Source organism: Fukomys damarensis, unplaced genomic scaffold, assembly GCF_012274545.1.
Source record: "Fukomys damarensis isolate Sample0158 unplaced genomic scaffold, DMR_v1.0_HiC HiC_scaffold_16, whole genome shotgun sequence".
Taxonomy (NCBI): Eukaryota; Metazoa; Chordata; class Mammalia; order Rodentia; family Bathyergidae; genus Fukomys; species Fukomys damarensis.
Genome location: NW_022900928.1, coordinates 19,007,596 through 19,021,015, shown reverse-complemented (window position 1 = coordinate 19,021,015; position 13,420 = coordinate 19,007,596). Strand labels below are relative to the sequence as shown.

Below are 13,420 nucleotides of genomic sequence, written 5' to 3'. Positions count from 1 at the left end.
ACTCGGAAAAATGTTATTGGCTATAAATAACAAATTAATTTTCACAATTTGGTTTTTTCCAAGTTACAAAAAAATTTTTTTGTTTGTCAAAGTAAGTAAGTAGAGAACCTTGGGTTTGGAGAGACTGTTAAATGGTACTCCTTTTAGTGAAGAAAGAAGCATCTGCCCGGAAGATAATTATTCTGGTCTTAATTCACTAATGGGACCCCCAATAATTTTCATAACTTTATGGGAGATACACCCCAACAAACATTGTCTCAATATTTTATTATAAATTGATTACATTGGTTATCATCAAAATTTAAGCAATAATAGTCTCCTAACTATATTTTTATTTCAAAATGCCTAACATCCAGGTAAAATTATAATAGTTAAATTCAATACTCCTATTACAATACTGATGTTATTGATCTTCTCTTCCGGGTGTTCATCAACTAAAGTTTAGAGACCAGAACTAGAAAGGTAACTGGACTAAGAAGACAGCCAGTATTTTGGCCCAGGCCCTCCAAGGTCAACAATAACAAAAAGATTCAGGACATGAGGGAACCTTCTCCAAGATCTTGTGTCTTTGGTGAGTCACCCAACCTCCTGGAACACGGAGAATGCTAGACACCAAAACAGTAAGATGCAACAAAAGAGTGTGCCAAAGAACCTTGTTAGATAGCAAAAGGTTAATTTTATTTAATATAGGTCTCATCGTAACTTGGTCTTAACCCAGTAGAAAAGTATAACTGAAGATAATATTTATATGAGTTTAACAAGAATTTTGATTTAGCTAAGTTTTAAAAAAATTATTAGATTGTAATTGTTTACAACCAAAATTAAGAAAAATTATGACAAAAAATCTGACATAGATAATCTCCATTTAGTGGAGGGTCTATGCAGTTAACAAGATGCATTCACTATTTTATTCCCTTAAAAACAGTTTTAAACATGCTTCTTTCCCCAAACTGCCCTTTTTATTTTTAGTACTTATACCTTGACTATGCATGTTGTAATCTCTTTTAAAAGTTTTCTTTTGCTTATTCTTGCCTATGGACTGCCAAACTCCAAGTGATCATACAGATAATGTCAACAAAAAATATGCAGACATTTCTTTACCAATATCCACCAGATATACTTTATAAAAAGGTTTTTATTGCTAATTTATAACATGGTTTTCATTTAAGGCCTGTTAAATTAGCTCCCTAAAAGGGGCCCCTAACTGCAGTCTTCCCTACATCAACCCTTCTCAGCTCAAGCCAGTTGGGTAAAACCTGTGCCCCTTTTCCCCTAATGGAAGCTGGGGATAGCCCTTTGCAAAAGAGCTTATTATAGACAGCTAAGCCAGTTAAACACACTGTAGGTCCTCACAATGCATAGGGTCCAGCCATTGTTGGGTGTGCCCCCATTTCCCTAAAAACACACTTACATTAAACAAAAAGAAAGATAGGTCAGGAGCAATGGTACATGGTTTTGGAGAAAAATCATTTCATAATTAAAATTATGGTTAGACTTAGTTCTCCTGCCTACAGGCCAGCTAAAGCATGCCAAGACATAACTCCATTCTGGCATCCGGTCACAGTTAAAACCTCAGTGGTCTGGAGGTGGTGTGATACCCCAGGACAAGAATATACCACTAGAAACATTCTGGGGAAGAACAAAACTCTTTGTCTGCATAGTTCCTCATTCTAGGATTTTTGCCACCACTGCCCTCTGAGTCATCTTTTACATTTGTTACTCTCCTGATGTACTGCACTCTCAGCCCTGGGCCATCTGTTACCTTTGTTACTCCTGATGTACTGAATAAAGGTGTGGCAAGCTCTGGCTTCTCATCTTTGCTGCCCAGAAAAGTATTGATCAGGCCTAGAGCTCACCTTCTAAGTTTCATCTTTTTTGATCTTTCCTGTTTAATAAATTAATTCTTGTGCTGTCATGGCTCACAGGAGAAAAGGACTTACTGCAGAGATTCTAGTAACATCCCCCTCGGCTGTTCCCTATATAATCTGCCCAGTTTCATTTGGTAAGGTCTTCGGTAGAGTAAAGCCATTTGCAAATGGATGTTTGTAGCATAGGGATTTTCTCAGATCCCAGGTTTGTATTTAAAGGTACTGTGTGTTTGTATACACATGTGAGCATATTTAGCATACACTGAAGCTGCACTTTGCTTGTCAGCCAACAGCTACCAGGCGCCTGAAACCGATAAAATCCTGACAAGGCAGCCTGATTGCTGAGGTTGGCAGAAAGCCATACCAACCCCAAGATAACCACCATCATCTTCCACCAAAAGAGTGAGGAAATCAAGCCCTGATTTGTTTTACTCAAAGCAGGCAGAAGCAGCAAGGGAGAAAGGCGATGCAGCACAGTACCAGTGTGTACCTAAAATAGATGCCTGCCTTTTTGCTTTAGAAGACAAAATGGAGCTGATCACCAGTGAGAAGACTGAGCTCTCTCTCCTGCAGTGGGCTGCCGTGAGGTGAGTGGTTTATCTATACAGTCATTTCGAGTGCTTCCTGTGGTTAGCCACTACAGTTCAAAGAAGCAACATGAGAGTTAGATTTGACCAAAAGTCTGCAAGCAAGGGTAGGGCTTCTTCAAATTATTTTCTAGTAGCCTATACTAACTAATCGTTTTTTACTAACAAAGGAAACTAAGGCTGTGGTGGAAAATTCCGTACTCCGTTGACACATCTCCAAGGAGTCACTTGCCTGAGCAAGAAACTTAAAGATTGTTATCCTTGGGGCTTCTCTATCTCTCAGCCCACATTCATCACTTAGTCCTGCTGCTTCCATTTCTCCCATATGTCTGCTTCTCTCCAGGCTCCCACCAACCCACTAGTCTGATCCTTTATCACTGCCCACCATGATTGTTGCAATAGCCTCCTAACTGGCTTCCCCACTTCCCATACTGGTGAAAACTAAAGACAGTTGGGGCCGGTAATTTAGCTCAGTGGCACTGAGCCTGATTCACAAGTGCAAGGTCCTGAGTTCAATCTCTGGTACCAGGAAAAAAAAAATTAAAGACAGTAAGCAGGGTACTGACTCTGACTTAAAATTAAATTTGTATAGCAAATGCACTCTTCCTATCTTGTGTGCATGTTTGGAGTACAGGAAAGAGGGCTTCAGAGATGACTGAAGTGTCCTACAGCCACTTTTGTATGTGTGATGAGATAAATGATTGAATCCTGACCTTCATTTGAAGTACCCCTGACACTAGCAGCTATGGTATAAATAGGTACTGTGAGAGTTTGCAGGCTGCGTTTACTTAGATTGCATGTTTGCCGAGCAGGACTGGCTACATAATTTGCAGAGCTCAGTGCAAAATGAATATCTAGGACTCCTGTTCAAAAATTATTAAGAATTTCACAATCAACAAAACTTTAAACCTAGTGCAGGCTCTTCAGAGTGCAGGCCCTGGTAACTGAAGAGAGCGTGTGTCCATGAAGCTGGCTGTATTGTTGTGGTTTAGGTGGAATGGGTATAAGAGTGAGGGACATCATAGAGTTATGGGGGTAGAGCCCTCTCTGAACTCTCCCAAGTGCTGCCATTATTCTGCTTCCTTCCTTGCCCTTCTCAAATCCATCTACCGCATTCAATAGTCAGAATGATCTTTTACTTCATTTATTTATTTACAGTGCTGGGGATGTAGCCCAGGGCCTCGTACATACTAAGCACATGATGTACACCAAGCTGCAACCCTAGCACCAAAGTGATCTTTAAGTTTATTATCACACCACGGAGTAATACCCTGTTATAAAGAAAATAAACTCGAGCCACTTGTAGGAAAATGGATGCACCCTGAGACCATGACATTAAGTGAAATAATGTTAAGTGAAATAAATTAGACACACAAGCTTAAATATGACACGGTGTCTCTTATGTGAGAAACCCAAATTATAAACAAAGAGAAAAATAAAAGATAACAGGAGGTAGGGAGATACATCTTTCTCAAATGGAAGGCGATCAAATGGGGGCAGGTGGGGGAGGCAAGGGGATGAGAAAAAGAATTGTGTTGTGAACACGTACCAACTCCACAAAGAATGTAAACCCTAGGGCCCAGGATTTGGCTCAGTGGTTCCGCCGCCTGCGGAACTCCAAGCACAAGGGCCTGAGTTCCATCCCTGGTACCAAACAAAACAAAAAGAATGTAAACATTATATACTGCAAACGTGTACAAATATAAATAAAATAAGTGTACATCAGGCCATGCTGTTTATATCTTCAAACCTGTCAATAGCTTTCCATATTACCATGAATGAAATGAAAAATCTTCAGTGTGTCCTGAAGTGTCCTGTTTACTCTGAGCCTGATGATCTCTTTACTCTCACTTCTCTATTCTCACTTATTCAGTATGTTGCAACCAAACATGCCTCCTTCCATTTTCTCTCATGTACTAAAATTTTCCTTGTCGCTAGGCCTTTGCCCATAATGCCTTCTACTTGGAACATTAGGCCCCATAGTCCTGCTTTTCCTCTGCAACACTTACTGCAGTTTATAACTGTGTATTTATTCCTATGAGTATTTATCACATTAGCTACCCCACTAGGCTGTAGACTCATTGAAAGCAAAAAGGATATTTGTTTTGATGGTTACTATGTATTCAGAATTTAGCACAGTGCTAGATAATCAGTAAATTCCAAGAATAATCTTGATTGACTTGAGAAATATCTAGAAAATTAGGCAAGCATGTTCCTGCATGTCTGGGTGAATTATGGTGGGCATGACCTTGGGGGCTATATCTGGTCTCTGGCCTTTTCCAACCTGATCTGCCATGAGGTGAGCAGATTTCCTCTGCCTTGTTGTTTCTGCCTCTGAGCCAGCCAACCATGGACCTCTGAAATTACAAACCAAAATAGACCCTTTCTCCTTTCAGTTGTATATGTCAGGTATTTTCTCCTAGCAATAGAAAGCTAATACAGTAAATATATGTGAAGGAATGTATAGACTTCAAATCATGCAGGTAAGGATTGCTTCATTGTAGCTGGGTGTGGTGGAACATGACTACAATTCTAGCACTTTAGGAGGCCGAGGCAGGAGGATCACAAGTTTGAGTGCAGGCTGGGCAACATAACAACTTAGTGAGACCGTGTCTTAAAATTTTAAAAAAAGATTATCATAAAGCCCCTGGGTTCAATTCCCAGTACCACCATATTTTTAAAAAGAATTAAGAAAGGAAAAAGAAAAAATTTGCTTAATTGCACAGTCTCTTGTAATCTGATAGTACATATTCCCCACCTGGAGGCAGGTAGCATGATGGTTGCTTTCTTGATAACACCGTCCATTTGGCAAAGGATGACGTCAAATGTGTGATCATCTGTTATCACCCATTCGTGAATGCCATCCATTGTACCATCAATAGTAAGTTTCAAGCCAGGCACATACCTGTAATCCCAGTACTCAGGAGGCTGAGGCAGGAGGATCACTGTGAATCTGAGGCCAGCCTGGGCTACATAGTGAGTTCCAGGCCAGCCAAAACTACATGGCAAAACCCTGTCTTGAAAAAAATAAAGTTTCTTTTTAAGTCATTTTATCTTGTTCTGTTACTGCTGTTTAACAACTTTTTCTTTTTTTCTGTGTTCTTTCTCTGTGTTCCCTTTCTTTTGTCCTACAAACTAACATTTAAGCTTTAAGCTTTGGCTTTAACAGACTATTGTCTGTGTTTTACAGGAGTGCAGAACAAGAGGATGCCCTCTTGTTCAATTCCCAGCACCTCAAAAAGAAAAAGCGGGGAGGGAGAGACACCAAAAGCATTACTTTTTGGTGATGTTCTGGAAAATACTGTGCTGTAAATACAGAGGTTAACTGTCTTCTCTACCCCCGCCACTCCAAACCAAATAGAAATTAAAGATATAGAAAGTGTTTTTTAGTCTGTGCCAGAGTTTTTAACTTGGTTGATATCCTGAAATGTATGCTTATTTTATTCTTTAATTGGCTTTTATGTACATGTTCATGTTCTGGAAAAAAGAAATCTATGTTTTTATTAGCTCCTCTGAGAAGTCAGAGATTAAAAAAAAAAAAAAAAAAGTGCCCTGGGCCTTGTGTTCTGCTTTATTTTTCCTTATGAGACCAAATCGGCAAGGTTGATTGTGTCCTTCATGTAAACCACTTGATGTTATGACTTCAGGATGCATCTTGAAACTTGTTTTCAAGAGAACTTTGTAAACAAGCCCTTAGTTCAACAGACATTTTGATCTACATGAACAACAAATGCACTGTAAAATTTCCTGTTTGAAAAAAGAGCCATCTGAGATCATTATGCAATGCCCTGGGGTATTCACATTTTAATTATTCTTATTAATATCATTAATATTTATTACTCATTACTTATCTGAAAGCCCTGAATGTGTCTCATCGTAGCTTTGGGGACAGTGTCCACAATATAATCTCAGAAGCCACCACCACACATTTTTTAAAACTCCAAACCTGATTAATAATAAGCCTTGGATTTAGGGTCTAAAAAATAATTCAATAGATGTGAAGAAGAAATTGAAATAGCATTATTCAACAAGACTTTAGCATATGCGTACTTATGTCTATATATAGATGTCAGGATACATGTTTATTACAGTGTTTTGGGTTATTTGTAATCTCATCTTTTAAAATTCTTGGCTACAAAAAAAGAAAAAGAAAAGTAGATCTCCATTAACCAGAATCTCTTTTCTTTTTCTTTTCTTGCCAGAAAGATTTTAGGATTCTTCTTTCCTTCCTCCCTCCTGCTCTCCCTCCCTCCCTCCCTCCCTTCCTTCTTTCCTTGTTCGGCCTCTGCTCAGTGTGAATTTACAAGCCTTAGAACCTGAGTGAACCAAACTGCTAACAGATCACCCAAGCAGAACTCCCAATGTAGTGTTTCTTTCTAGTTAGGCCCATTGAACCCAAAACGCTTTCACTTAGTGATTGTTTTTCCCCTTTACAATGGTTAAGTAAGACAATTCAATTCCACAAGAAAAAAAAAAAAAAAAGGATGTCCAGATTTGGGGAATTGCTTATCTTTTTTCTTCTTAAACCCCTTGACACTCTGGGGAGCATAATGGCCCCTCCTCCTGCTCACCCTCACAAATGCAAATACACTTTCCAAGGTATGTGCTTTCTAGCAAAGCCCTCTAAACTGCCAGTCCAAAACATCACATAAAGAAAAGAATTGGTTTGGTTTTCACATGATGGATCTCCTCAATCTGAGCACACAGGAGGATCGCAGACTCACAAAGGGTCCCAGGTGAGAATTCCTGACAATTCCTGCCGTTGGCTTAGCAATGCAGTTTGGTGAAGTCCGTGACCCTGGGTTTGCTTTCCTTCTTGAAGCTGCCTGCACTCAAAGAGGAGTTTAATCCTTCAGGCCCCTTCACCCCACTCCTGAATCCAGAATTCAGTTTCCTCCAAGAATCATAGGTTTTCCTGAAGAACAGCTAGGAGGCATGGAGGTACAGTCACAGACTTTTACGAAGATGGAACCCCTGAAAGCCGGTGAGGACTGGAAGGAGGGAGCCTAGATCATAGGGCCTTCGCTGGCTGTGGGCCAGCGTCCAGCTGTCCTTGGCCTCCTGGGCAGTTCAAGGCAAGCACCAGGGGAAATGAAAGTAAAACATGACCTGGCAGGGACCCAGCTGGAAGCTAGAGACAGGTAGATTGTATCCTCAGAAACTCACAGCCTGTCCTGGACAGGATCCATGGGAAGACAATTGTGGGATGAAGTGAAAGGAAGAGATGGAAAGCAGGAGAGGAGCGAGCAAGAAAACAATAGGCTGGGGAAGCTTCTGAACTAGCCGGCTCATGGTAATACCTGCTGTCTGTGGTGCAGACAGACAAGCCGCCTGACCGGGACCACTGCGGGGGCTGTCGTGCAGCCAGCCAGGTGGCTGGAAGTTGGCCAGTTCTCCAGGTTGCATCTCAGTGACTCTCTGCACATCCCAAGTCCTCACCAGAGAAACAATCACAGATCTGTCCCCCTGCCCTCAGTTGGATTGCAAGTCTACTCAGCCACTGGACTGGATGGGGGTGCTACAGAGGACGTGACCGTGAGCGAGTAAACTAAGGAGTGAAACCTAAAGGCCAATTTTGTCAGTAGCCTCTCAGTCTAGTCACTGGGCTCCAGGAAATTTGAGTGAAGTACCAGGTGACAGAACTCGAGAGATCTTCATATAAGGGAGCACCCTAAGGCTGAACCTGCTCTCCTGTTTGGCCTTCTAAGGGAACTAAGAAATAAAAAAAATGTCAAGTTGATGTGAGGGACAAGCACAAACAGTGACAAACGTGTTTAAACTGATTCATCATGAACAGGCACATTTTTTGGTTGAGGGCTGGAACTCTCCTCTCATCCTCCAGGAGATGGTGACCCCAGCCTAGAAGAATCCACGCCACCGCACCCCAATCCATGGTTGCTTAACAGGGCAGAATTAGGAATCGGTTGCTTCCTACCTTTAGTGTGACTCTGGGACAATAAAGTTCCACTCTTAGAGCTTCAGTTTTATACTTGGTGAAATGGGGAAAGTGCTATCACTTTCCTCACCTATCTCAGAGGTGAGTGCTAAGATCAAAGGACAGGGGAATGTGGTTGTGCTTTATAAACTGTGAAGCTATTAACATACGTGAAGCATTAGTGTGCTCTTGGCAGCCAGTCCTCACGTTTACAGTGGGTGAATGAAAGCAGCCAGGCAAACGCTCAGGTTATAACCTTATAAGGCATAATTGGATTACGGGGTGAAGGGAGAAAAAAAAAAACGGTATCTCTTGCTAATTTTAGATATTCCTGTATTTCCAAATAGGCTCATGAATCCTGAAACTTCAGTTAGCTACCCTCTCCAAATCCCAATTCTTATTATAGTGGTTTCGAGCTTTGCTCTTATTTCGAAATCAACACCGTGGGGCCGCTCTGGGGGGCTGGCGAGCTCCACTCTGCCTTGTACCCTTTGCCTAGGGCTCCGCAGGAGTCTGGGGTCGAGGATGGGTCAGCCGCTGAGCCGGCAGGGGGCGCGGTCCACTTGAAGCCGCAGCTCCCTTGCCTCGGGTCATCCGTGCGGTCCTCCCGACCCCTTTGACTCTTGCAGCGCTATGCTAGGAAACCCCCTACTCTGGATGTGTAAGTGCTGCAATAAGTCCCCCCAAAAGCTGTACTGGTTTCCTTTGCCTCTCTTACTGTCTGAACCACACGCCAGAATTAAGAAAATTAAGCCTCTGGCAGCTCCTGCACCAATCTCCTGGAGTTTATCTCTGAGCCCTGCAGGCACCAGAGACCCTCCAAACCCATACCCACAGGAAAGCAATGCGCGCGCCACTTGGAGGAGCACGCGCGCCCGAGGAAAGGGAGGGCTAGAGGGCAGCCCAAGCCCCGCCCCTCGCGCTCATATAAAGCGCAGGAACCAGAGCTGGCTGTTGAGTGGTGTCTTGGTGACACTAGGCAGAGCAACTCCAGCCTCGCCAATTCTGGCTTCTCACCGCAGTGAGTCTTGAACTTTGGGGTTTCTCCACTGTCAGGAAGACGTCTCGGACTTTCTCCTCCAAGTACTTGGCAGATCACCCATTCAGCAGGTAGGTGCCGCAGGCTCAGCTCGGGGTGGGGGCGCTTTTCCCGGAAACCCGGAGCTCTGGGTGAAGAGAACAGCTCACTTTGCGGGATCCTTTTTGGGGTACACTCTACATGCGGGCCCCAGCGTATGCATACAGATGGAGCGGAACAGATCCAGTCCCCTCTGCTCCACGGACCACGTCCCGAGGAGTTGAGCAGGAAACTCCCGGGGGCCTGACGCTGTGCAGCGACAGCCCTGGCGGGGCCTGTCACCCTCTGAGCCGGCGCAACGCCTGTGGCGCCTCTTTGCGCCCAGGGGAGATAAGCATGGAAGCCCAGCGGAGCGCAGGCAGAGCCAGCCCTCGCCGCTCTTCGCGCTCTGCCCCGGCGGTGCAGCTGGCCCGGTACTAATGCTCGGCTCCGCTCGACTTTTCCAGGATCTGTCTGCGAATCGCCAGAATGAAGCTGGTTTCGGTCGCCCTGTTGTTCCTGGGCGCTCTGGCCTTCCTGGGCGCTGACGCAGCGCCGCTCGACGGAGCGTCTGTGTTCCTAAAGAAGTGAGTCGGGGCAGCGCCTTCCCCAGTCCTGCTACCCGTCACACAAGGGGAAAACTGCCTTCTGGTCCCCAGGGGTTATAAGCTCCCGCTCCCAGTCTCTCCGACGCACGCTGATCGGGTCTGCTTGTATTTTTAAAGATGGACTAAATGGGCTGTAAGTCGTGAGAATAGAGAACTGCCAATGTCCAGCAGCAACACCACTGAGCTCGTAGACGCGAAGGCCGGCTCTGCCCAGACGAACCTTGGGTCCCAAGACTTAAAGAACGGCTCCGGCAGTCCCCAGCTAAGGTAGGTAACTGTGCCCCTTGCAGAAGGGATGCGGGGTCGTCGGGCTGGATCGCAACTTAGATAGTGGGAAGTTTCCAGCTCCCTCGGGTCCTAGAATGGCTCTCGCCCCTGGCGACTGGGGTTAAAGTCCTGCCTGATGGGGGGTCTCAAGTTGTCTTCTTTTCCCTCCCCAGTGGTTCGGAGGTCGTCCTCAACCGAGTCAAGCGCAACCAACGCGGCCTGCGCAGCTTTGCCTGCCGCTTCGGGACGTGCACGGTGCAGAAGCTGGCGCATCAGATCTACCAACTCACAGACAAGGACAAGGACGGCGTCGCCCCTCAAAGCAAAATCAGCCCCCAGGGCTACGGGCGCCGGCGGCGTCGTTCCCTGCCGGAAGCCGGACAGGACCGGACTCTGGTGTCTTATGAGCCGCGGGAGCTCGCGGCTCGCGACTCCAGGGTGCACTAACTGCTCGCCACCCTCCGGAGGATTTAGGCTTCTGGGCTTGGGCAGGGAACCAGGCTGACTGTCACTTCTGCAGGGACTCGACCAGAGGACCCACGGTCTGGTCGGAACCCTGGCTTCGCAGGACCCTTTCCCCTTCAGGGTAATGGCTTTGATCAGGGCCTGAGTCCCTCCTTCCTGGGGACGGGGATGGGGCGCAGGAGAATCGGAGGAGAAACTGAGGCTTTAATGCTGAGACCCTGGGGCGGGGGTCTGAGCCACTGCCTTGCCCGCCCACGAACCAATTTCTCACGGAGTGTCACCCTACCGGGGCGGGAGCCTCTATTATTACTTGAACTTTCCAAAACCTAGAGGAAAAGTGCAATGCGTGTTGTACGTACATAAAGAGGTAATTATCAATATTTAAGTTTCTTGCTGTCAAGATTATTTTGTAACTTCAAATATAGAGATATTTTTGTACGTTATATATTGCATTAAGGGCATTTTAGAGCAATTATGTCCCCCCCACCTATTTTAAAAACGTGAATGTCTCAGCGAGGTGTAATATTATATTGTTTGGGTTCGTGGAGTTCGTGTGTGCGCGCGAGCGTGTGTGTGTGTGTGTTTGTGTCCACAAAATAAAAGTGCACCTGATTACCGCCTGTGGAAGAAGGGAACACTGTGTGTATAATCTATTTACATAAAATGGGTGATATGCAAACTGCAAATAAACTGTCTCAATACTGATTCATTCTCGGCTCAAGCGTCCAGAGAAAGTTCTGGACCCGGCCTGTCCCGGATCCTACAGATCCCTTCTCCTGGCTCCGGAATGTAGGGTGGCGGTGCGGGTGTGAGCTGCCTTTGCCCTGTTCCTTGCGGGTTTAGTCGTCGCAAGCTCTGTTCTCCATGGGGGGGGCTTTCATACCCTGGGTGCTTGGTGCGAGTCAGGGCTTTGCGGAGACGCCCGATGTCCCTTCTTCGCCTGGCGACCAGGCGGGGCGGGGGAGGGTGAGCCCCAGTGGTGAGGCGAGCGTGCACACCCCGAGTTGCGCAACGGCGTCCCAGTTTTAGGGAGTTACTCGGGGAATCCTGCGCGACAGCGCGCGGCCGGCAATCGGGGTGGTCTTCCAGGCTAAGTGGAGGGGTTTTACTCTGCCAGCTTCGGGTTTTAAACTTTGAAGTTACCCCAGCAAAAATGTTTGGACTTGTTGGGAAACTCATCAGCCCGTAACCCCAGCCTCCCTGCTGGAGCGCCCACAAAACGAAGGGCTCATAGGCTAGGCGGTGGTCCCCCCCCCCCCCCCCAGCTGCTAGGCTGTACGTGCGGTTTAATAAATTCTCCTACGTGGGAGTCAGCACACAACCTTAATGAAAGAGGAAAGAAAAAAAAAACAAAACAGTTTTCAGATGCCAGCCAGCCTCCCCCCCACCTCGACCTGCGCGGCGGCTCGCTGTTCTGGGACAGTGACTCAGCGCCCACATACTGCGCAGCATGCAGCTGCTGGCCGGAGGCGGGCTGGACGGACGTGCTGCCGGAACCGTGTGCCTCCGACAGCCCGGGACCTTCATTGTTCCGCCTCCCCCTGCAGCTCTCCCCTTCCTTCCTCCTCCTCCTCAAGCCTTTTACGTTTTCACAGCACTTTTCTCTGGCCTTCCTTTCTCTCCCTCCTTCCTTCCTCCTCCTCACTTTGTGTCTTATCATTTTAGAAGGTTGCCCTGCGTTCCGCTGATAGATGCTGGATGCTAAGCCCCTCTGAAGGGCAGGGGCATGTGAACAATTAGGGAGTGTAGGGGAGGCACCCTTGATTTTGATTTTCCTGCCACATTTTGTCTCAGCCAGTATCTCGAAGACCCAAAGGGGAGGCACTTGCCGGTCCCTTCCATAAAGTTTCCCCATCCTTAGTGGGTCTTAACAACATTGTGAGTTCTGCCAGAAGTGAGGGGATTACAAGTGCGACCTCTGAGGCCCCCTAATCAACATTCACAAGGAGGGAACTATGCGGCAGGCACTGAAAAATACAGGGCTTTTATGAATGAGAGAATGACTAAAAGTCAAGGAATTTCTGTGCCAGGAGTAGACTCTGGCTGGGTAGAGGTCTGCAGGGGCTATGGTAGCTCCTGACCACAGCGAAGACTTCAGCCTTGCAAACAGTGGCTCAAGATTAAATACTTACCCTTTTCCCTGAGTCGAGGTTTGCCCCCTAGCCACAGAGTCCTTCGCCAAACCTCACGCTGGCAGAGCTTCAGCTACCAGACAAAGCTGCCAAAGGCAGGTTGGGCTCTAGCTTAGGGCTGCTGTGAGCAGGGAACAGGCATTTAGCCTTTTCTGCCCGGGAGTCTTATGACTTCAGGAAATCCCAAGCAAGTGAATCTGAAATGGTTCAGCTCTGAGAGGAAAGAGGCAGCTGCTCAGCTGGAGTCCTTCCCACTGCCAGTCCTGTGACCTTTCTGAGGAGACAGAGAGCCCCCTGTGACCAGTCCAGTACTGTTTAGGATTAACTGAAGGTCACCATCGAATCCTGGGGCCTTCTCTGTAAGCTATTCAATCAACCTGCTGGATTTTTTTTTTTTTTTTTTTTTTTTTTTTTTTTTTTTTTTTTTTTTTTTTTTTTTTTTTTTTTTGGTAAGATGCTGAAGTTTAGCAGGATAGGGCCTCTCAAAGCCAAGAACACATC

General features: G+C 46.0%; 1 protein-coding gene across 1 annotated transcript; it reads left to right on the top strand.

Moving 5' to 3' along the window:
• The first annotated feature begins 9,334 nt into the window (after positions 1-9,334).
• Adm (adrenomedullin) lies at positions 9,335-11,473 on the top strand. The gene is made up of 4 exons (XM_010615276.2): positions 9,335-9,500; positions 9,915-10,034; positions 10,173-10,322; positions 10,496-11,473. Exons 2-4 carry the CDS (start codon positions 9,937-9,939, stop codon positions 10,767-10,769), a joined length of 522 nt encoding a protein of 173 aa, XP_010613578.1. The 5' UTR covers positions 9,335-9,500; positions 9,915-9,936; the 3' UTR covers positions 10,770-11,473.
• The last annotated feature ends 1,947 nt before the right edge of the window (positions 11,474-13,420 follow it).